This window comes from Taeniopygia guttata, chromosome 30 (genome assembly GCF_048771995.1).
Source record: "Taeniopygia guttata chromosome 30, bTaeGut7.mat, whole genome shotgun sequence".
Classification (NCBI taxonomy): Eukaryota; Metazoa; Chordata; class Aves; order Passeriformes; family Estrildidae; genus Taeniopygia; species Taeniopygia guttata.
The window spans coordinates 8031809-8054135 of NC_133055.1; the positions used below are offsets into that span (position 1 = coordinate 8031809).

Genomic DNA, 22327 nt, shown 5'->3' on the forward strand with positions numbered 1-22327 from the left:
CCTGGGGCCTCCTGGCACAGCCCCAGCCAGGCTGGGCACTGTCACCCCCTGGTCCTGCCCTCAGCATCCCCCCCTAGCCCACATCCCAGTGGCCTCAAGGATCTGCTGGAAGGAGTCCCTGGGGAGCCTTGGCCAGGAATGGCCCTGGGGGCTCCTTCATGCTCCCAGGGACTGCAGGTTGTTCAAAGGACTTTGGCTTTGGCTTTTGCCTTGGAGTCTCTGAGAGCTTTCTGCAATCATGGCCTCCAATTATCTGCTGTAATTAGTCCCTGGAGAGGCTTTGTCAGGAACAACACTCAGTGGGGCTCATTAATGCTTCAAGGTACTCAGTTCTTTTAAGGTACTTGGTGTTTCCCTTTTAAACCAGACTCTGTGTGAGGTTTGTGCAATCATGGCCCCAATTATCTGCTTTAATGAGTCCCTTGAGAGCTTTGTACTGACACTCAGTGGAGCTCATAAATACTTTTAGATACTCAACTTTTTTCAGATACTTTGGATCTTCTTTTCCACACTGAGAGGTTTTTGTGCCATTTTGAGTCTCTGAGAGGTTTTTGTGCCATCCTGGTCTCCAGTTCTCTCCTCCAAAGAGTCCATAAGGAGCCTGTGTTTGGGATGGACCTCAGTGGGATCTATTAATGCATTGAGACATTTTGGGTGTTTGCTCTTGATTTTATCTCCTGGAAAAGTTTGTGCAATCTCCTCTCAGGCCCTGATGTTCCAGGGCTCAGTTCCAAATGCAATACGGGGCTCATTAGGATCAAGGAAATCCTGACAAACCATGGCTCTGCCTTGATTTCCCTCTGCTCTCGGGCAGTTCATCAGGAAGTTTCTGTAGTGGTTTTGGTTCATCTGTTTTGAGATTTCTTGGGCAATGCATCAATTAGTGTGGTGGGTTCAGTGCTGTCTAATTACCAGTGCACTCACTAGAATATACTTACTCATTTCCTGCTGTGAGGTAGGATAAGGAGAAAGGGAAAGTGGGATCAAAACTTTAAAACAGCATAAAGGAAAGTTTATTAGCAGTAACTAAAAGAAAGAGTAATAAGAATCAGCACAAAAGTTTCAGAACACTCTTCTTCTCGCCACAACTTTTTCTTCCTTATTGACAACGTAAGGAGACAAAACCTAAAATTTTCAGTCAGTTTATCACCTCTAGAATAGTCCTGCTTCACTTCACTTAGGGAGAGGAGTCTCTTTTTCTTGCTATGGAGACTTCTTCATAAGGAAACAGTTCTCTTGTGGCTCTCAAGTTCCATGAATAGCAGCCACTCGGAAAAAGTGTAATAGTGAAATCCCTGCCATTTTTTCACAGCTTTTCCCACAGCTGTGTTTATGGGCCATGTCAGTTTATGGGGTATTAGTTTAAAGATGAGTTGTTCAAGACCAGAGGTTCTCTTCAACTGCTTCTGAAATCATCTCTGGGAACAGAGGTCTTCTTCTCTCCCTGAGGGCACAGGGTCTCATCACTCTTCTCTCTTTCTCTGTTCAAACTTCTCCTGGGATCACAGCTACTTCAACATTTGCTTACTTTAGCATGGAGGACTTTGCTGAAACAAGTCATCTCCCCATACTTTCCAATGCCTTATAGGGAAAAAGAGAGTCTGATGTATCAATGACATCCTTCTCCACAGCTTTACCAGAGATTTCCACCCCAAGATCAAGGCATCTCCTCATCCCTCCCATCTGGGACTCAACTTCCTCTTCACTGACCTCGGTGTCTTCTGTGTGCCTGCCCTGTGTCCTTTTCTCTCACTGCAGGGAGGATGGCAGCACTGGCAGAGTCAATATCTGCCCGGGGCTGCAGATGGTTCCGTGAGCCCGGCCGGGCTCAGTGGCCAATTCTAATTTTGGCCATGGTTCCTGGACATGAAGACCAGTTCTTTTCCATAGGAATGAAGGAACAGAGCCGCACTGTTTTAGGGGCAAATGAGAGGTCACCACCAGAGGACAAGGCCAGCCAGAGCTGCCAGATTCTGTTCTTAGAGATACCCTTGAATATAGGAAATTTTTTAGGCAGAGTGTCAGTTTTGGCAAGGGGCATCAGAAAAGACAGACGGTTCTTTTCCATACAAAGGAGAGCATGGAGCCCCATTGCATCAGGAGCTGATGAGAGGCAAGCATTGACATCCCAAGATCAGCCAGACCTGTCAGGTGGTCCCTGGCAGGCCAAGCCACCCAGACCTGTTCCATGTTCCCTCACTTCCATGGGGCCCCTCAGTGTCCCAATGGTCCCTCACTTCCAGGAGGCCCTGAGGTGTCACAATGCCCCCTTGGTGACACCAGGCCCTGAAGGGTCAGAATGGTTTCCATGGTTCCATCAGGCCCCACAGAGTCATAATGGTCTCTGGGTCCATGAAGCCCCGCGGTGTCACCATGGCCCCTTGGTTCCATGGGCTCCAGTGGTGCCACAATGATCCCCTTGTTTCCATGAGGTGCCCACAGTGTCACAGTGATCTCCATGGGAAGGAAAGAACCGAGCCCCAGTGTGGCAGGGGAAGCCACCAGAGGCCAAGGCCAGCCAGACTGGATGGTACTGGCAGATTTTGGCTGGGAGGAACCCTTGGATATAGAGAATTTTGGGGGTGGATCCCCAGTTTCAGACATGGACATCCAGAGGAGAAGGATGATTCTTTGCACAGGAAGGAATGGACTGAACAGCGGTGTTTGAGGGGCAGATCAAAGGCAGCCACCAGAGGCCTATGCCAGCCAGACCTCTCTGTCTTGGTAGCTTTTGTCTGAAAGCAACCCTTGGATATAGGGAATTTGGGAGGTGGAATCCCAGTTTTGGCCATTACTGCATAGGTAAGAGGGAGGGTTCTTTTTTGTAGGAAGGAACTCACTTAAACCAAGTGTTTCAAGGCGGGTGAGAGGCAGCTCTCAAGAGGCCAAGGGCAGCCAGACCTGTCTGTCCTGGCTGATTTCACTTGGGAGCAATCCTTGGCTGTATGGAGTTTTGGAGGTGAAATCCCAGTTTTGGCCATGGGCGCCTGCTCAGGATGGATGGTTTTTTCCTATAGGAAAGAGAAATACAAAGTCCAAGTCTTCTGGAAGAAGATGAGAGGTGGCCACCCTTAGGCCAAGCCAGCCAGACCTGTCTCTCCTGGCACCTTTCGTCTAGGGGCTATCCTTGGACACAGGGCATTTTGGAGGTGGAATCTCAGCTTTGGCTGTGTGTGCCTGGACAGGAAGTAGAGTTCTTTTGATTAGGAAGGAAAGCACACAGCCCCAGTGTTTCAGAGGCACATGAATGCCAGCCCTCAGAAGCCAAGGCCAGCCAGACTTGTCAGTCCTGGCAGGTTCTGTCTGGGAGCTATCCTTGCATATAGGGAATTCTGAAGGCAAAACCCCAGTTTTGGCCATGGGTGCCTGGTAGAGATGGATGGGTTTTTTTCCCATAAGAAAGAAAAGCACATGGTTCCAGTGTTTGAAAGGAAGATGAGAGGTGGCCCCCGAGTGGCCAAGCCTGCCAGAGCTGTCTCTCCTGGCAGATTTCATCTGGAAACAATCTTTGCAGTTAAGAAAATTTGCAGAAGGAATCCCACTTTTGGCCATAGGCCCCTGGAGGAGAAGGACAGTTCTCTCCCATGGAAGGAAAGCCCAGAGCCCCAGTGCTTCAGGGGCAGATGAGAAGTATCCCTTGACATGCCAAGGTCAGCCGGACCTGTCAGGTGCCCCCCCAGAGGCCCAGCCAGCCGGACCTGTTCCATGTTCCCTTGGTTCCTGTCCTAGGGTGACTGTTATGGTGTTTGTATCTCCAGTCGTGTGTTCTGTTTACGTTTGATATTATGTTCTGTGCTTTCAGAGCTGACTCTGAAAGTGAAGGTTTGTTTTGCCGTGTTATCATCTGGTTCACCTCCCCCCATGGTCTGCTGTCTAGAAAAGGCTGGTGCTGGCTGGCTTTTGCTTTGCTTGCTTGCTTGCTTTGATTGCTTTGCCTGCTTTGCCTGCTTTCTTGCTTTGCTTCCTAGTTAGGTTAAGCAGTCCAATTCTTTCCCTGGACTGTTGCTTTTTCCTTTCCTCTTCCTGAATACCATCCAACCTGCTCTGGACTGGGATCTGGGAAACACCAAGGAACACCAGGAGCCTGCATTTGGTGATCTGCAGCAGCCATCCCCAGTGCTGGAGAGCAATCCCCAGTGCCCAGACCCGGGCGACCACTCCCAGGAAAGACTTTCTGGATTTGTTCATCTCTTCAGAGTGGTGAAAGAGTTTTGTTGTCATCTGGTGTTGCTAATTGTTTTGGTGCTGGGGAGTGCTTTGTTTGTTGAATATACAGGTTATTTTCCACTTCTCTCTCAGAGGAAATTTTTCCCTGAACCAGGTGGGTGGGGAGGGGCCGTAGGGGTTTATTTCCTGGGGGCTCCTTTCAGAGGGTTTTCCCCAAATTTGCCCTAAACTAGGACATTGGGTTAAAAGGGAGAATAATTTAGGTGTCATTTCTTGGTTGGATACTTTTAAAAGACCTTGTAACAAGATATATTTGGCCATTTTGTGACTTGCTAATGAAAGACTGCAAAACTCACAGTTGTAAGGCTGCAACACTGATAAGAAACAAGAAGCACCTGAGTTTGAACACGAACTATGGTCTCAAGTACCTTCAATCCTGACCAGGACACAGGTAGAAAAACAAGCAGAGAACCCACACAGAAGGCCTGGCAGTGTGACAACAGACCATTGGTTTCACTGAGCCCCACAGTGTCACGATGGTCCCCTTGGCTCCACGAGGCTCTGAAGTGCCACAGAGGCCCTTTAGTTTCACAAGGCCTCAAAGTGTAGAAATGTTCTCCATGGTTCATGAGGGCCTGCTGGGTGACAATGGACCTTTGGTTCCATGATGCCCCAGAGTGACACAGTGGTGACACAATTGGACCCTTCATCCCACGGAGACCCACAGTGTTCACTGTAGTCTCCTTGATTCCATGAGGCCCTGCCATGCTCTCATGGCCCCTTGGTTCCAGTGGGTCCCAAAGCGTCAGAACAGTCTCCATTGTTCCATGAGGCCCCACAAAGTCACTGTGGTCCCCTTGGTGCCAGAGGGCCCCACAGTGTAACAATGGACTCTTGAATCCATGAGGTGCCACGCTGTGTCACAATGGCTCATGGTTCCATGAGGCCGCACAGTTTAACAATGATCCCTTGGCTCCATGAGGCCTTGCTGTGTCACAATGGACTTGGGGTTCCATGAGCTTTCCTACTGCCAAAAACAGTCTCCCTGGTTCCACAGTGTCACCATGGTCCCTTTGTTCCATGAGGTTCCATAGCAGAGCCTTGGTTCCATGGCCACCTTGGTTCTGTGTGACCTTGCAGTGTCACAATGGACCTCTGGTTCCACGAGGCCTTGCTGTGTCACAATGGCCCCTTAGTTCCAAGAGGCTTCTCAGGGTCACAATGGTCTCCTTGGATCCGTGGTGTCACAAATCACAAAGGCAAATGCATCTTGCCAAGAGATGAAACACAGCAGACAGGGAAGATGTGAAAAGTGAGTGTGTAAAGGCCTTTTAATTCACAGCTCCCACTGAGAGCTTTGGGGCTCACAGATGGACAGAGATGGTTCTGCTCACCCCTCTGTCCAAAGGGGGGGTAACACACGCTGCTGCAGGTGCTTGGGTTGGTCTCTGCAGGTCCAGGTGGATGCCAAACCTGCTCTTCACAGCCTTCTCCCTTCCCCTGCCCCTCTGCCAAGTGCAGCGGGTCTCAAGAACTGAAAGGAGCACAGAGAGCCAAAGGGGGACACTTGCACCTGCCTCACTGGGAGCTCCCTGGGAAGCACTTTCCTTGAGAAGCAAGCCCCTGTCCTCCAAAGACATTTCCCCAAATGTGCAGCTTTTCTGCTCAACACCAACACACCCTTAGGAAATGCTGGCAAGGCTGAAGGACTTCATGTCCTTTCAGGACAGGCACTCCAGCTCTAGCTCCTATTCCCCCAAGTGCCTTTCCAGGTGGAGGCTCAGACGTGCAGCCCCAGGCCCTCTACAAACACAAGCTGCTCACTGCCTCTTCACCTGCCTCAACTCCTGCCTGCGCCCACGGCACCAAGACCAGGCTGTTCCCAGCCAGAGCCCAGAGCCCTGCTCCCGCAGGACGCTCTTGCCAGCACCTTCCAGGCCTCTCCGCTGTGCACACAGCGCTTTTCATGCCCGCTCCCAACAGGCTCTGGAAGGCAGAGCACAGCCTGGCTGCCTCTGCCACCAGCACAGCCCAAACACAGGCGGAGGAAGAAGCAGCAGGGGCTGTTTTGTGGCCATGCCCAAGAGAGACTGGAAGGGTGCCCTCCCTCTGCTCTCACTTGCTTGGCTTTCTGACTGGCTCTGAGCCTGGGGCTGCCATTCCTCACTTGTGGGGACCAGAACCACAGCCGGGATCCCGGCACTGCCTGAGAGTGCTCTGGGCACTGGCAGGGTCGTGTGTCCCAGTCTGGGGCACCGCGCTGCTGCTTCCTTTGCTCTCAGGCACACCCAAAGCTCCCTGCTAAGCCTGGATGGTCGCTGGTTCTGCCCTCTCCCTGATCCTGTGCAGGGATGGAGCACTGCTGAGCTTTCAGGAAGCTATTCCTGAAAACTTCCAGCATTCCAAGCTCCTTTGCCCTCCGTGGAAGCTTGCCATGGAATCCCTCACAGCTGCCTTCAGAGCATACTCAGCTTGGCTCTTCCAAATTCCAGGGGCTCCAGGCTGCTCAGCAAGATCTGCAACTCCACAGGGTTGTGGAACTGCACCTTCAGCACAGGCACCTTTCCAGCCTGATCTGCCCTCGTTCCTCTGTGTGTGTGTGCACAGAACACGGCGTGGAAGAGAACAGCAGCAGGGGCCTGTGTGTCCCAGGGCCCGGGATTTGTGCTGCTTCAGCTCCACAGAGATGCAGGTAAGGGGGAGAAACCAAACTGTTTATTAATGGAAGGGAAAGGGAAGGGATGAGATGGGGGCCAAAAAAAGGGAATGGGCAGCGTTTGAGGGCTGGAGGGAGGGAGCTGTCAACAGGGAGGGGGAAGGCAGCAGCTATGGGAGCTTGCAGCAGGCACAGCTGTGGCCAGCATCAGGTGTGCCTGGAGCTCCAGTGACATTGAGTCCTGCTGCTCTCTTCACTGTCTCCTGGTACTCTGCTTGGGACCCTGGTTCTCTGAATCCAGCAGATGACCTTAGTTCTGCACATCTTTGTCCAAAAACTGCCTGAATTTCCAGGTTAGTGGAGGATGGGCTGTCATCTTCGCTCATGGCTTCAAGGGCTGGAAGACAAACAACCACAGTCAGAGACCAGGGGCTGTGTGACATCACAGAGAGCTGTGTAACATCACAGGGGCTGTGTGACATCATGGGTCCTGTGTGACATCACAGAGAGCTGTGTGACATCACAGAACCTGTGTGACATCACAGGGGCTGTGTGACATCACAGAGAGCTGTGTGACATCACAGAACCTGTGTGACATCACAGGTCCTGTGTGACATCACAGAGAGCTGTGTGACATCACAGAACCTGTGTGACATCACAGGGGCTGTGTGACATCACAGAGACGTGCATGTGACATCACAGAGAGTTGTGTGATGTCACAGAGATGTCAGTGTGACATCACGGAGATGCCAGTGTGACATCACTGAGAGCTCTGTGACATCACAAAAAGCTGTGTGACCTCATAGTGTCAGTGTGACATCACAGTGATGTCCAAGTGACATCACAGAGAGCTGTGTGATGTCACACATATGTCAGTGTGACATCACAAAGAGTTGTTTGACATCACAGAGGTGTCTCTGTGACATCACAGATACCTGTGTGACGTCAAAGATGTGTCCATGTGACGTCACAGAGATCTGTGTGACATCACAGATATCTCTGTGTGACATCACAAAAAGCTGTGTGACCTCACAGGGTCAGTGTGACATCTCAGAGATGTCAGTGTGACATCACAGAGAGCTGTGTGACATCACAGAGATAACAGTGTGACATCGCAGAGGGCTGTGTTACATCACGGAGATAACAGTGTGACATCACAGAGGGCTGTATGATCTTGCACCTTCTGGAAGATGGAGTATCGCCCACTCTGTATTGCCCGGAGCACATGCAATGTTTGAAGTGCCAGCTCTGGCATGGCACTACTGACATCCTCTGTCAGGCATTCAAGGGCTGCAAGAGAGAGGAACAGAGCCACGGTCAGATCCCGACTCTGCGGGGAGCCGAGGGGAGCCCCCCCAGCCAGGGCCATCCCAGCCGGCTCTTGCCATGGCCGGGAGGGATCAGGGACCAAGGGGATCAGCCTGAAGCTGCTGGCCACGCATCCCCCAGGTGCCCCTGAAATCTCTGTGTGCTCTACCTAGGAGAGCAGAGCTCTTCACAGCCGGGGCAGGGCTTGCAGCTCGCCCCGGCAGCCCCCGCTGGCAGCCCGCTGCCCTGTCTCACCATTGCAGATCAGCTGGAGCTTTTCCTGCTGTCCCCTCAAGCTCCTCCCGGCCGTCCCTGGGAACACAGAGCCTGTCAGGCCCAGCGGCACAGCTCCCTGCCAGCGGCGCTGCCAGCCCTGTGCCCACACGCCCTCCTGGCCCGGCTCGTGGCTCACCCATGAACCTGACGGCGCCTCTCGCAGGGGCTCCTGTGGGCTCTGCAGGTAGGGCAGGGCCCGGCGCAGGTGCTCGGCCACGCTGCTGCTGTCCTCTGCCAGCTGCAGAGAGCCAGGAGGGTGCAGTTGGTGCAGGCTCAGCCCCTTGGCTGCAGCCCTGGGCAGGGGATCAGCTGCCAGCCGCACGCCCTGAGCAGCACGGTCAGGGGCTTCTCCAGGCTGAGCCTGGGGCTCGCAGGCCGGTCTTACCAGGCCCTTGCTGAACCTCCAGGTCTGATCCACCTGCAGCATCTTTTGGAGAGCTTTCCTGTGCAGGAATCTGGCTGAACAAAGCAGCGTTTCCTGAGAAGCCTGGAGAGCAGCAGAGACGTGGAGATGGCCCCACAGCCCAGGGCTCAGGACCCCGTCCCTGTGCCAGGGCCAGGAGGAGGCTGCAGCCTGCGAGGTGCCAGGGCAGGAGGCAGCCCAGCCCCTGCCAGGGGAACAGCAGCAGCTGCCGAGTCCTCACCTCTGCCACTCGCTGGTTCTCATCATGGCAGTGGAAGGAGAGTGGCAGCAGGCTCTGGTGCACGTGTGCCTTCAGAGCCTCTTTTTCTTTTTCCTGTGGAAAAGTCATCAATGTTTGGAAGAGCAGTATGGAGAGCAGCTGCACTTGGCTATTGTCCTGTATGAAGGGAAGAAAAAGAGACCTCAGCATTGGCTGCATGGGGCTCAGCTTGGTGCAGGCCTGCAAATCCGCAGGGCACAAAGTGTCCGGGCAGCAGCCAGTGGCCGTGGCTGGGGGCAGTGAGCCTTACGTGGTCAAGGAGTGGCAGGAGCGCCTCAACCAGCTGCAGTGTGATGGGGCTGGCTATCACATGTCCTTGTCCAAGATGATAAAGTTGAGGAGCATGGCTGTCATGCTAACTGTCTCTCCATCCGCATCCCACAGGAGCTCCACAAGACTTTCAGTCAGGCTCCACATTTTTTCTCTCAGTGAGGAACACAAGTTTGTGAAATGCCATCCTGCTGCTGCAGGGCCTAGAGGCCAAAGGGCTGTTCCAAAGCACTTGGGCAGCTGAAGCGGGAGGCAGGAGAGCTGGGAGCAGCTGGCCCAGCGCCCAAAGCCCAGCCAAGCCCAAGTGACTGCATTCCCGAGCTCAGCCTCTGCCCCTGCCCCCTTCTCACCATCGAGGGATCCTTGATGAGCTCGAGAAGGGCCCTGAGCGCCAGGTGACCCCTCTCCTTGCACTCGCTCCTCAGGTGCCTTGACAAGATTTGCAGGACTCTGTCAGCACCGTGTTCACTCAAGTCCAGGCACTCGAGGACCTGAAAGACACAGGGCAGTGACGGGGGAGCGGCCGGCGGGAGCCCAGAACCGCACAGGGCCGGGCCCAGGCAGCAGCACAGGGCGCGGGCTCCGTCCCAGGCACTGCGGCCAAGAGAGGGCAGAGAGCCGGGAGGCAGCTGAGCGAGGCAGCGCTGGCCTTCAGGCTCACCTCCACAAGGAACGCCAGGGCGGCCAAATCCCGGCATGGCGTGTCTTTGCTGAGCAGCCCGAGCAGCTGGAATGCAATCGCGGAACACACGGCTTCGGATGCGCGGTGCATTTCTCTGACAGGAGGAAATAGAAGCCAAATCCCGAGCCAGCGGAGGCAAACCTCTCCCAGGACTGACTCACAGAGGTCTGGCCTTTCTCCAGCACCCTGCAAGGGGCAGCTGAGCCCTCTGGGAGGTTGCTGCTCTTGGACACGCTCCTCTCCCAGCCTTTTGCAGCCTCCTTGGCCGTCCCTTGGTGACAAGGCCCTCTGGCCCACGGCCACGGGGACTGTGTTGTGCACCTTGGGCACAGGGCACACATGCCGGGGACAGCTGGGGAGCAGGGGGTCTCACCTGGCCAGCACGCCCACAGCACAGTGGTGGGTGTCAGCACAGAGCAGTGTGTCCCAGCCACGCTTGTCTTCCATGGCCACCACCACATCCTCACAGTGCAGTCGGCAGAGCAGGGCCTTCAGGGTCTGCTCTGCAAAGCTGTGTGCAGAGCAAAGCCCAGGTCATGCTGGGAGCACTGGCTCCTGCCCTGGGATTTGGCAAGGACGGGAGGACTGGCATGGAGCACTTGTTTGGGTTGGAGGCAAGGCCGTGTTGCTGCTGGCATCCCTTCCAGAAGGTATTGACCTCCTCTGGCATCTCTTTGGTGCTGAAGAGCACTTGGAAGAGCAGATGGACAAAGAGGCAGCGGGAATACATGGTGACTACATGTGGCACACAGGGCAGCTGGAGGATCTTCTACATCACCACAGTTGCCTGCAAAGGACAGAGCAGCCCGAGACAGCGCTCAGTGCCGAGGTGTCCGTGTGGCAGGGCCCAAGCACAGGAGGCAGAGGCCCGGAGAGACGCAGGGGGAGCACCAGGCCTGGTGGCCCTGAAGCTGCCCCAAGGCCAGGTTTCAGCCCAGTGCCTGAGGCAGGTAGATGCCGTGGGGGAGGGAGGATGGAGAGCTGCTGGAGGGGTGGCCTTGGGGTCAGCAAAGGCAGAAACTCACAGCCAGGGCAAGGACAGCCGTGTGGTCCCCATCGGAGGTGCACGTGCTGTGCTCTGGCCAGCTCCCCAGCACATCGAGGAGTACGAGCATGGCCGGCTCTGCAGTCCTGGGCGAGCACATGATGCTCTTCCACATGGCCAAAGCAGCTCTGTGGGGTCAGAGCTCTGTCTCAGAGGAGTCAGGGACACAGCAGCGTGGCCTGGGTGGCAGCGGGGAGCTGAGCTGCTCTGCCAGCCCTGCCTCTGCCCACTGCCCCTCACTGGCAGCACGCAGGCAGCCCAGCCCTGTGGGGACTGGCCCCTGAGGGGCAGGGGGGAAGCATGGCAGCACGCTGGGGGGCTGGCAGGGGCCAGGGCTGGCAAAGGGAGCAGCCAGAGGGCCCTGGAATTCTCTGTTTGTCAGACACCTGGGACAGGCTGTACAGGGTGAAGGGCTGCTGAGCCTTGTGGACACGTGGGCCCCGCACCTGTCACACACTGGGGCCACACGCAGGAGAGCCATCACCACCTCAGAGTGCTGTGCCTCTGTCAGATCCAGAAGGGGCCTGTACAGATTGTACTCAGGAAACTCATTGGCCACGAGGATGTACCTCACCATGGCCGGCACCTGGAGAAGGCAGGGGAGACTTGGAAAGCTGCCAGAGGAGGGAATGTGCCCAGCTGCCCCAGAGAAGTGCTTCCCTTGCCACCACACTGCCATGGCCTCAAAGGCTTCCAGGGAGCAGCAGGCGTGGCTTGGGAGGCCTCGCAATTGCTGGGAGGAGAAAAGCCAGGCCACAGGCTGCTCACTTGCTTTGGGCTGGAAGGACCCTCCTCCACAAGCATATCCAGCAGGGCAGCACTGGTCTTGGTTTTGAAGATGGGAGAGTACGCTCTGACCACAGTGCCCACGACGCTGCTCTCTTCCTCCCGAATCCTCTTCATGAATTTGCAAACCATCTGCGTTCCTGCTCTCGTGTGCCCTGCACGGCTGCACCTGGCAAAGAGCGAGCGCAGCCCGAGCTGAGGGGCTGCGGGAGAGGCCGGAGAACACAGCCCAGCCCTGCGCTGCCCAGGCAGGGACAGCCCCGTGACGCCCCAGGGCATGGAGCACGGCTGTGGGGTGTCTGCCCGGCCCCTATTCCATCCTGTCCATGGGCATGGCCCCAGGGGATGGGATGGGATGGGATGGGATGGGATGGGATGGGATGGCATGGCATGGCATGGCATGGCATGGCATGGCATGGCATGGCATGGCATTGGGCCAAGCTGGCTGCAGGCACCAGCCCTGTGGCCCAGCTCTGCCACTCACCCTTCTGTGGTGGCTGGAACTGCTCCACCTCTTCAGGCTGCTGTGCTGGGGCAGCTCCAGGGCCTTCTTTCTCCTCCTTCCCCCAGACCAGCTTGGGCACACTCGCAGGTCTGTGCTCTATGTCACTGCGTGGATTCATGGCTACTTGCAGGAGAAGGTGGCTCGGAAAAGGTCCGAGTCAGCAAGTGCTGTAGTCATGCCTTGAGGGCACCTGCAAGAGTGAAGTCTGGGCAAGGCTTCAGGACAGCAAATCCTGCACTCTGGTCTTGGAGGCTCCAGCGACAAGGACAGGAGTCTCCTGTCAAGGACAGTGCAAAGCAAATGCCACAATCTGCCCTCAAGGGCAGCTGCAGAAGAGATGCCTCGGGAAGGCCAGAGGTCACCAAGTGTTCTGGTCTGGCCACGAGGACACCTGCAGGAGTAATACCTCGGGAATGCTCTGGGTCAGCAAGGAACGAGTGGCTGTGCGAGGGCTCCTCACAGCACCGCTCTCTCCATCCTGTCTTGTCACGTGCACAGAGCACTGTGGAGTGGCCTTGTCACTGCCAACACCTATGCCACAGCATGTCACAAAGGGCCCTTGGATACCCTGTCCCGTTCCATGCCACGGTGACCATGCTGCACCGTGTCACAAAGGGCCCTTGCACGCACTGCCACCTGCCCTGGGGCCACCCCCAGCCCCCCCAGAGTGGCCCAGGTTTGAAGGAATGCCTTGCCCCAGGTGTGTCAGACAGCCCAACAGGATCTTTAGGAACGGCTCAGACCATCAGCAAACGCTGCCCTGCTCTGCGGGCTCAGAGCAGCAGGAGCCCCCAGGGCTGCCGACGCAGCCGCGGCGGGAAGGGCACGGGGCCCTGCACAGAAGCTGGCACGGCCTCCTCGGGACACGTCCCACATGGTGGCCATCCTAAGCACGGCCGTGTGACACAGACCAGGAACGTGTGGGCCAGGGCAGGAATGCTGCTCTGAGCCTGGGGCCCGGGGAGCGCTGACATCAGCCGCTGAGGCACAGTCCCCGCTGAAGCAGAGTTCCCCCGAGCCCTGGCAGCACCGGTGCCCGTCTGCTGCCCCAGAAACCTGTGCCCCAAAAGGGCTTCTCTGCCAGAGGGCAGCCAAAGCTGGTGTGTGTTGCAGCATTTTTCAGAGAAAGAGGACATGAGTTATGAGATTTGAGCTACTCCAGTCTAGGCCTCAGATTTGGGCCTTGTGAGGCCTTCAAGCCTCTGACGCAGTTAGAAATTCAGAGCTTGTGGCACAGATAGAAATAGTATTAAGGTGTGACGGGGACCACTGGGCTGTCTGGGTGTGAATTAGTATACGTTTATAGTGTAAGGCTCAAGCCACTTCAAGGAAAAGGTAAACAATGTTAGCCTACCAATCAGAGTGCCTTTGTTTCTGTAAACTATGTAGAAGCTTATATAAACTACCATCTTATCTCGAATAAACGAAGAACGTTTGATTAACCACATTTGTTCAGATCTGCGTTTGTCTTGTCCAGTTTCCCGTTTTCCTGAGATTCCCTGGCTTTTGGTGTGCACTGGGGGCTGTGCTCCGTCCTACAGGGGCTGTTGGTAGCAGCACCTGGAGCAACTGGTGGCAACACTTGGTGCGTGTCAGATGTTGTTGCTCCTTCCCGGAATGATTCTTTCATGGAAGGGATTAGCAGCAGCACAGAAACACCAACAGCTACTCAACTTCACAAGACAAAGAGAATCCACCAAAACACTGTCATGTTTCCTTTTGCTTTTGTGTCTTTCTTGCATTCAAAAAGAAAAAGAATTAGCCCAAGCCCTGCTATTCAAATCTCCAGCTGCTGTGTGTCTTCCTGTGGCAGCTCACGTGCAAACACAACTGGCTGCCTGCTCAGCTCGGCACTGGACGGCCACAAACAGGGAGAGCCCTGGTGAACATCTCTTTGGTCTGGCGGGGCAGCGAGGGCACAGGAGACAAAGACTGCTCCTCCCGTGTTCATGGGGCAACAGAGAGATTTTATTTCCCAAGCCCCCCCTCACACAGGGCTGCCTTAGTGCTCTCTTTTCCCCCCCTTTGTCCCAGCTAGCTCCGTGGGGGGAGGCGAGTGCGGGCAATTTCCGTCTTTTCTGGCGAGCCCTCGCGGGCGTCGGCTGGTGCTACGTGGGTCTGGGAGCAAAAGGCGAGTCCTGCGGTGAATAAAAGGAGAGAGACTTTTCTCCCGGTGGCAGAATCCCGGTTTATTGCGGCTTGGTTGGGAAAGCATAAACCAAAAAGGCTGCGGCGTGCCGCACTGGAGTTTGTTCGTGCCGCCTTGCTGGTTAGGGGCAGGGCGGCGTGCTCCGGAGCTGGCCGCGAGCCAGGGGAGGCGGCACGCGGGGCCGCGGTGCTGTGGCAGACACACGCGAGTGCCGCGGCGGCAGCGGCTGCAGCAGCGGAGCGGAGCGGAGTGGAGCGGCCGCAGCGGGGTTGTCCGGAGCAGCGGCGGCGGCGGCAGCAGCACGCGGGGACCGGCAGAGAGAAAAGCCGCGGCGGGGGAGCGGGGCGGCAGCAGCACGCAGTGGCCGGGCGAGAGAAAAGCCCGGGGCGTCCCCAGCCCGCAGGTTAAGTACCGAACAGGGGAAACCCGGGGCAGCCAATGGGGTAATGCCACGGGGGGTCTGAGGGCAGTGGGGTGCAGGGGTACATCCAATGGGGGATGGACAGGTGGAGGGTCCCAGGGCGTCTGCCGACCCCGCCGCGTGACTGACAGATGGCCTGAGATGCAAACACAATGACTCTGCACTTTCCCGGGAAGGCAAACCGCGGGGACAGATGGGAAAACCCGGAGTGTTGCTACAGAGCGCGGGGGGGGTACATGGAACGAAATTATACATAATAAAACATATAATAACACAATTCCACACCTGAGGGAAACCTGAGTGACACCTGGCACACCTGAGTGACACCTGGCACACCTGGGCACAGGTACATCACACCTGAATAACACCTGAGTGACACCTGGACACAGGTGATGTCACACCTGGGTGGGTGCAGGGAGACAGAGCCACCTGTGCAGGGACACGGTGATGTCACGTGTATGACATCATAGCACCTGGGGGATGAGACAGCTGGGGAGGGGGGAACATCACAACATCACAGCTGCTGAGGTGACACACAGCAGGAGCCCCAAGGAACACCTGGATCCCCCCAAATTACACCTGGGACACCCCCAAAACCACCTGGAAATGCCTCAGGGACACCTGGATCAACCCTGGGACATCTGAACTTCCCTCAAGGACACCTGGATCCCCCCAAAAACCACCTGGGTCTACCCAGAAACCACCTGGACCCACCCAGGATCTCCTGGACCCACCCAGGGAAAGCTGGACCCGCCCCCCAAACTCACTGGGACCCCACTGAAACTCACCTGGATCCCCCTCTAAATCCACCTGGGACTCCCAAAACGCACCAGGACTTCCCCAAAACCCACTTGGAGCCACCCAGGAACACCTGGGATCCCCCAAACTCATTTGGACCACCCCAAAGCCCACCTGGAGCCCCCCAAAAATCACAGGTGTGGTCCTGCTCCCCCACTCCCCTGGGTTTGAATTTTTGGGTCGATTTGTGGCGATTTTTGGTTTCCATTGATAAAAATCTATCCGGGGGCGGGGCCAAGGCTCATTTGGGGTGGAGCTTCAGGAGGGGGCGGGGCCAGAACCGGGAGCTGGGAACTGGGAGGGGCGGGGCCTGAGGGGGTGGGGCACTCAGTGGGCGTGTTCAGCAGCAAGGGGCGGGGCCAAAACACGGGGCGGGGTCTAAAGAGGGCGTGGTCAGTGTCTGGGGGTTCGTCCTGCCGCTCCCACCCCCCCAAATTCCCCCAGACCCTCCCTCACCGCCCCTCCCCCACCCATGGGACACACCCCGAAACCTCCCCAGCCCCTCCGCACTCAGTCCCCCGAGCTGTTTTCACCTGGCAACCCCGAAATCTTTGGGAATTCTCACCTGGGACCCCCTAAAGCTCACCTGCATCCCTCCAAAATCTCCTCAGGACCCCACAAACCTCACCTGGAACCCTCCAAACCTCACCTGGAACCCCCCAAACCTCACCTGAGATCTCCAAACCTTTTCTGGGATCCCTAGACCTCACCTAGGCAGCTGGGAAACCCCAAATCACTGGGAATTCTCATCTGGGACCCCCCAAACCTCACCTTGGACCCCCCCAAAGCCTCACCTGGGACCCCCCAAACCTCACATGGGACTCCCCAAGCCACACCTGGGACCCTCTAAAGCTCACCTAGGACCCTCCCAAAATCTCCTCAGAACCCCCCAAAAGCGGCCAAAGGAGGGGCAGGGCCGGGGCGATGACGTCACCTCTTCCTGTTTCCCCTCTCCGGCCGCGCCGCAGTCCAGCGAGTCCCCAACTGTCCCCGGCCGTGTCCCCTCCCCGGAGTGTCTCCAGTGGCCATGGAGCCCCGCGAGGTGCGACAATCCCGGCGGGGGGGCGGGAGGGGACAGGGGAACACGGGGGTGGCAGAGAGGTGGAGAGGACAGGGCGGGACAGTGGGAGACAAGAGGGTGACAAAAGGGACAGAGGGGACAGCAGAGCCCTCCAGGGACGGGACAAACGGGACCACAGGAGGGCACAGGGGCCACTGTAGGAGGCCACAACTGCCACCAGGCCCCTGACACCTCTCCTGTCCCCTCCCCAGCTGTCCCCCCACCAGCTGCTGGAGGCAATGGTGGCCGTGGTGGCAACACTGGGCGAGCTGGTGGCCACCATGGCCAGGCCGCACAGGGACGTGCTGCTGGCCGTGTCCCCAGAGTTCCTGCGGGTGGCTGTGGGGACCTTGATCTTTCACCTCCAGGACGCCCTGCACCACTACCGTGTCCCCTCCCTGGGCCACCGCCCTGTCCCCTCCCTGGGCTGGACCCTGGCCAACCTCGGGGACACCCCAGGGACCACCTGGGTCTGTGTGAGAGCCCTGGCCAGCGCCAGGCGTGTGCTGGACAGGCTCATGGACAGCTGGGCCCGGCTGGCCAAGGCGGCCACCGAGCTCCGCGACACCTGCAGGGATGCGGCCACCGGGAGGGGACAGCGGCTGGAGCTGTACCTGGGGCTGCTGGGGGACTTGGTGGCCGCGTGTGACAAAGCCACTGCCTTCCCCCGGGAGCTGCAGCGCCGGCTCAGGGACATCGAGGCTGCCCTGGAGGGGACAACGGAGGTGTCCCGATTTCCGTGTGGCCTTGGTGGCCAGAGCGGCCGAGGCTGAGCATCTGTGGGAGGCCAGTGCCCGCCTGGCCACGTGTCACCTGCTGGGGACACTTGGGGACATCAACACCCTCTTCTTCTGTCCCTCTTCTGGCCACGGTGGCTGTGCAGTGGCCGAGCGGTGCCAAAGAGCCATGGAGGACATCCTGAGGCTGCTGTGCACAGAGCAACATCACCACTGGGCCGTCATCAGGCCGGTGTCACCTCTGCAGAGACTCGGGGACATTCTGAGGGCACTTTGGGAGCACTTGGGGACACTTTGGGAAGGTGTGTGGCGACGCCAGTGGGGGCGGGGGGGTGAACGAGCCTCCCCTCAGTGCCTTGCAGGAGACCCGGCTGTGATTTGGGGGCTGGGGGGGTCCCCAGGCAGCCCCAACTGCTGAGCACTGACCCTGCCCCGGGGGGTGCCGGGACCCCCCAAAAACCGCACCCGCACCCCTTAAGTGCCCTCGAACCCCCCTCGAGCACTGACCCCCCTCACCGGGCACTGGGACGAGTGGAGACCCCCTCTCGGTTTTCTGGGGGTCGAGATGACCCCGAGATTGTGAAAAGTCCTTTTCTCCCAGCCCGCGCAGGCAGAGAAGGAGTCGAGATGCGGAGCTTTGCTTCTCAGGGCCGTTTATTTTCCCTTTTCTCTAACAGCTTTGTCTGCTCTGCTGAGCTCTGTCTAGCAGGTCGGTCTGTGACAGTCTCCCTGCCCTCAGGGCGCTGTTTGCCTTCTACACTAAAAACTACTGTACTGTGTTTACAATAACGTGCCAATATCTATCATTTATGTTGGACAGTGTGTCTCTACCTTCAACCAACAGAAAAGTGTCACCATCACAGCAAGACATGGAGGGCAAAAAGAAGGAGAAGAAGGTCAGGACACACCCAGATCCCTCCACCTTGTCCCATTGAACCCCGTATTTTAAAATGTTAAAATTCTACTTTTCCACCCTGTGTTAATTCACCTACCGCTCTACTCAAACCCTTGTGCCTTGTAATTCCCCATACAAAGTTGGCAATTTTCTACAGGGGCTAAAACCACAGCCACCGGTGTTCTTGACACCATGCCAAGGTCTCCGAGGCCCCTGCCAGGGTCTCAAGCCATCCAGGGCAGCCAGAGGGATGTCCTGGATTCTGACACCCCCCAATTACCGAGCAGTGGGAGCCCCCCGGGCACTGCCCCCCCCTCACCAAGCACTGGGATAGGGACCGGACCCCCATCGAACCCTGGGAACCCCACAAGCACCGGGACCCCCCCAGGCAGCGCCACCCCCGTGCACCGGGACAGGGACCGGGCCCCCTCGTGCACCGACCCCGCCGAGCACTGGGCCCGGACCCCCTTTGTGCCCCCATCCCTGACGGAGGTTCCATCCCCTCTGCTTTGACCCCCCCAGTGCCGCAGGACCCCCAGGAACAGTGCAGGGACTGTGGGGGACCCCAAGGGCTGGGGGGGCACGGGGGGTTAACCAGCACCAGGGGAGTCCCTTAGGGTTTGGTCCTTTCCCCCCGGTTGTCTCCCAGGACCCCCTGTTATCATCAGTGACCCCCCCAATTTACTGGGACCCCCCCCATTCACTGTTTCCCCCCTTCCCTGACTTCCCCAAAGCGCTGGGACCCCCCGAGCCATGAGCCCCCCGCAGTGCGCCCCCCACTCACCTCCCATCCCCCATCCATGGGAACCCACCCAAATCACAGCAGCACAAGGAGAAGAAGCCAACACCTTCCCCACACCCAGCATGGATCACCAGGACAACGGATCAGCAGGGCTCTGCCCAACGGGGGTCACTGGGGATCATCCAGCCCGGATCCTCCCATGGGGGATGGAGCTGGAGCAGCGCACCAAGCTCTTCCCTCACTCTCTTCCCTCACTCCAAGCTCTTCCCTCACTCCAAGCTCTTCCCTCACTCTCTTCCCTCACTCCAAGCTCTTCCCTCACTCTCTTCCCTCACTCCAAGCTCTTCCCTCACTCCAGGCACTCACAGGGCTTCCCTTAGTGGTGCCTCCGTTGGTGCTGGGTCAAGGCTGAGCTCTGTGAGAAGCTCTTCCCACACTCCCCACACTCCTAGGGCCTCTCCCCTGTGTGGATGCACTGATGTGTTCTCAGGTGTGAGCTCCGTCCAAAGCACTTCCCACATTCCAACACTCCTAGGGCCATTCCCCAGTGTGGATCACCAGGTGTGCCATCAGGCCAGACTTGTGTCTGAAACCCTTCCCACACTTCCCACATTCGTAGGGCCTCTCCCCGGTGTGGATGCGCCGGTGCACGGTGAGGTGGGAGTTTAGCTTGAAGCCCTTCCGGCAGTCGGGGCAGCGGAAGGGCCTCTCCTCTGTGTGACTCCGCTCATGTACGAGGAGATCGGAGCTGGTGTGAAACCTCTTCCCACACTGGGAACACTCATAGGGCCTCTCCCCTGTGTGGAAGCGCTGGTGTCTTCTCAGGTCTGAGCTCTGCCCAAAGCTCTTCCCACACTCCCCACACTCGTAGGGCCTCTCCCCAGTGTGGATCCTCTGGTGCCGGATCAGGTGGTCGCTCCGACTGAAACCCTTCCCACATTCCAAGCACTTGTGGGGCTTCTCCCTGCCATGAGCCTTCTCCACCAGCTCCGAGCTCCGGCTGGATCTCTGCCCACCTTCCTGGCTCAGGGGGGCTCTTTCCTCCCCGCAGCTCCCTGGGCTGGGTTTGCAGCTCCTCCTCCTGCAGCATCTCCGGGGCTTTTCCTCCTCCTCCATCCAGCCACACCCAGGGAATGAAAAATCCTGGTTTGGGGAAAAAAAAAAAGGAGGAGAGCACCTTGGACTGGAGGTTCCTCCTTGCTCCAGTTCATCTCAGGAAGTCATTGGGAATCTTGTGTCTGTAAGAACCTCCAAAACACCAAGATTTAGCCCAAAAATCCCACAAAGTTCAAGATACGGATCAAAAACTCCCCAAACATCACAAGTCAGCAAAAACCTCCTCCAAAACATAAATATTCAGCTGCCACATAAAACTAAAGCACCAACATTTAGCCCAAGAAAGCTCAGAAACACCAAGATTCACCCCGTGAAAATCCTGGATCCCCCTCCACAGTCACCTGCTGCCCTGGGGCTGGGGGGAGGCTGCAGACACAGGGAGGGATGGAACCTTCTGCTGCTTCCTCTTTCTGCTCCTCCTCCTCCTCCTGTGTCTCTACTCTTCCTCACACTCTTCTTCCTCCTGCTATTCCTCCTTCCCCTGCACAATCCCACCCTCTCCTGCCACCTGCATCGTTTGACCATTCTGTTCCTCAAGCCTGCTTCTCCTTCCCTTCTCCTCCTGCCCCCAGGCCCAGCACCCACTGCCGGCTCCCTCTTCCCCCCAGACCCACAGCATCCCAGCCGAGGGGCAGCGATGGAGCTGGGGCAGGTCGGGCTGGGGCAGCGCTGGGCTCTCGGCCGCTCCCGCCCGCACTCGGTCCCCACTGCAGCCGCTCCCGCCAGGACAGCGCGGGGGGGCCCGGCCTTGGCGCTGCCCCACTCCCACCTCCCCAAATTCCCCTCGCGGGGGCGATGGGGCCGAGGGGGGGAGTCCAGCTGGGGAAGGCTCAGAGGGCCAGGGAGCTGTAAACAAGGGAGTGACAGGAGAAGGAATCAGTTTCAGAAAATGTTATTAATTGATGACACAGACTGCTGCTCAGCCAAGGCCCTGCTCTATTCATGAACTTCCAGAAGAACAACAAAGACTTAACAGAGCCATGAATATCATTTGCTATATAGCAGGAAGCATATTAAGGGAGTATGTAGTAGGTGGATTGGGAAGTCTGCAGCTCTCAAGTGCTTCAGCCAATGGGGAAAGCAGAGGGAGATGTGGCCAGGAGAATTAGGATGAAAAGGAGGCTGTGTCCTCCAGCAATTGGAGAGATCCCATGGGGAATGTCCCATGGCCTCTCCCATTTTTAGAAATGAAATTAATTTCACAGGACTCCTCTGTCTGCTTTGTGGACAGAATCCTCTGGTGATGTCAATTTTCCCGCACACCCTGGGGCAGGGAGTGCAGCTGAAGGTGCCTCACCAACTTTGGGTGATCGGCTCCCTTGGCTGGCGGTGGCACCGGGGATTGATTGGGGACCCAGGAGTGACCAGGAGACAGACGAGTGACACATCAGGGGGGTCTGTGAAGAGTCAGCAGGGAGAGAGCACTGAAAATCTCATCAGTGAGTGCCCTGGGATCTCCGGGGAGTGAACATGGCAGGGCACCCATGGAGGGGAGAAAAGGGAAAGCCACAGAGGGGTCCTGGCCAAAGGGATGATGATCCCAAAATGTCTCTGAAGGGTCCCTTGGGAGAATGCTGAGGTAGTTTGCACATTCCCCCAGAGGTAATTAATGACATGGACACCCAGGGGGGGCAATAAGGGAAGGGGAGAAGGGATTTGGACAACAGGGGATGGATGGTGTTGGTGTGCTGGGAAGGAATTGGGTGAAGGGGAGTGTGCAGCAATATGGTTCAGGCAAGAAGCAGCAGGAGGAATCTATGTGGTAAGAAAAAGGATGATGGCAAAAAGGAGGAACAGAAAAATACTCAGGTTGGGATGTTTTTCAGCAGGGTCTTATCCTGACAATTTGCCAGCTGATACTTGGAATTCCCAGTTTCCAGGAGAGGAAAAGCAGGAGGTCAGGATGTCAGGGGTTTCTCTGTGGTGGGCAGCAGCAGCAGCGGGCGCAGAGTTGCGGGACCGGGAGCAGGGCTGGGGGCCTGTGGGGAGCTGCGGGGCCGGGCCGGGGCTGTGGGGCAGCCGGGGCTCAGC

General features: G+C 57.2%; 1 protein-coding gene across 1 annotated transcript in view; it reads right to left on the reverse strand.

The window, feature by feature from the left end:
- The window catches only part of LOC140680874 (uncharacterized), a 989054-nt gene that overhangs the window by 344304 nt on the left and 622423 nt on the right, over positions 1-22327 (reverse strand). The window contains 1 exon segment of the mRNA XM_072919755.1: positions 19905-20155. Coding sequence (XP_072775856.1) covers positions 19905-20155 — 251 coding nt within the window.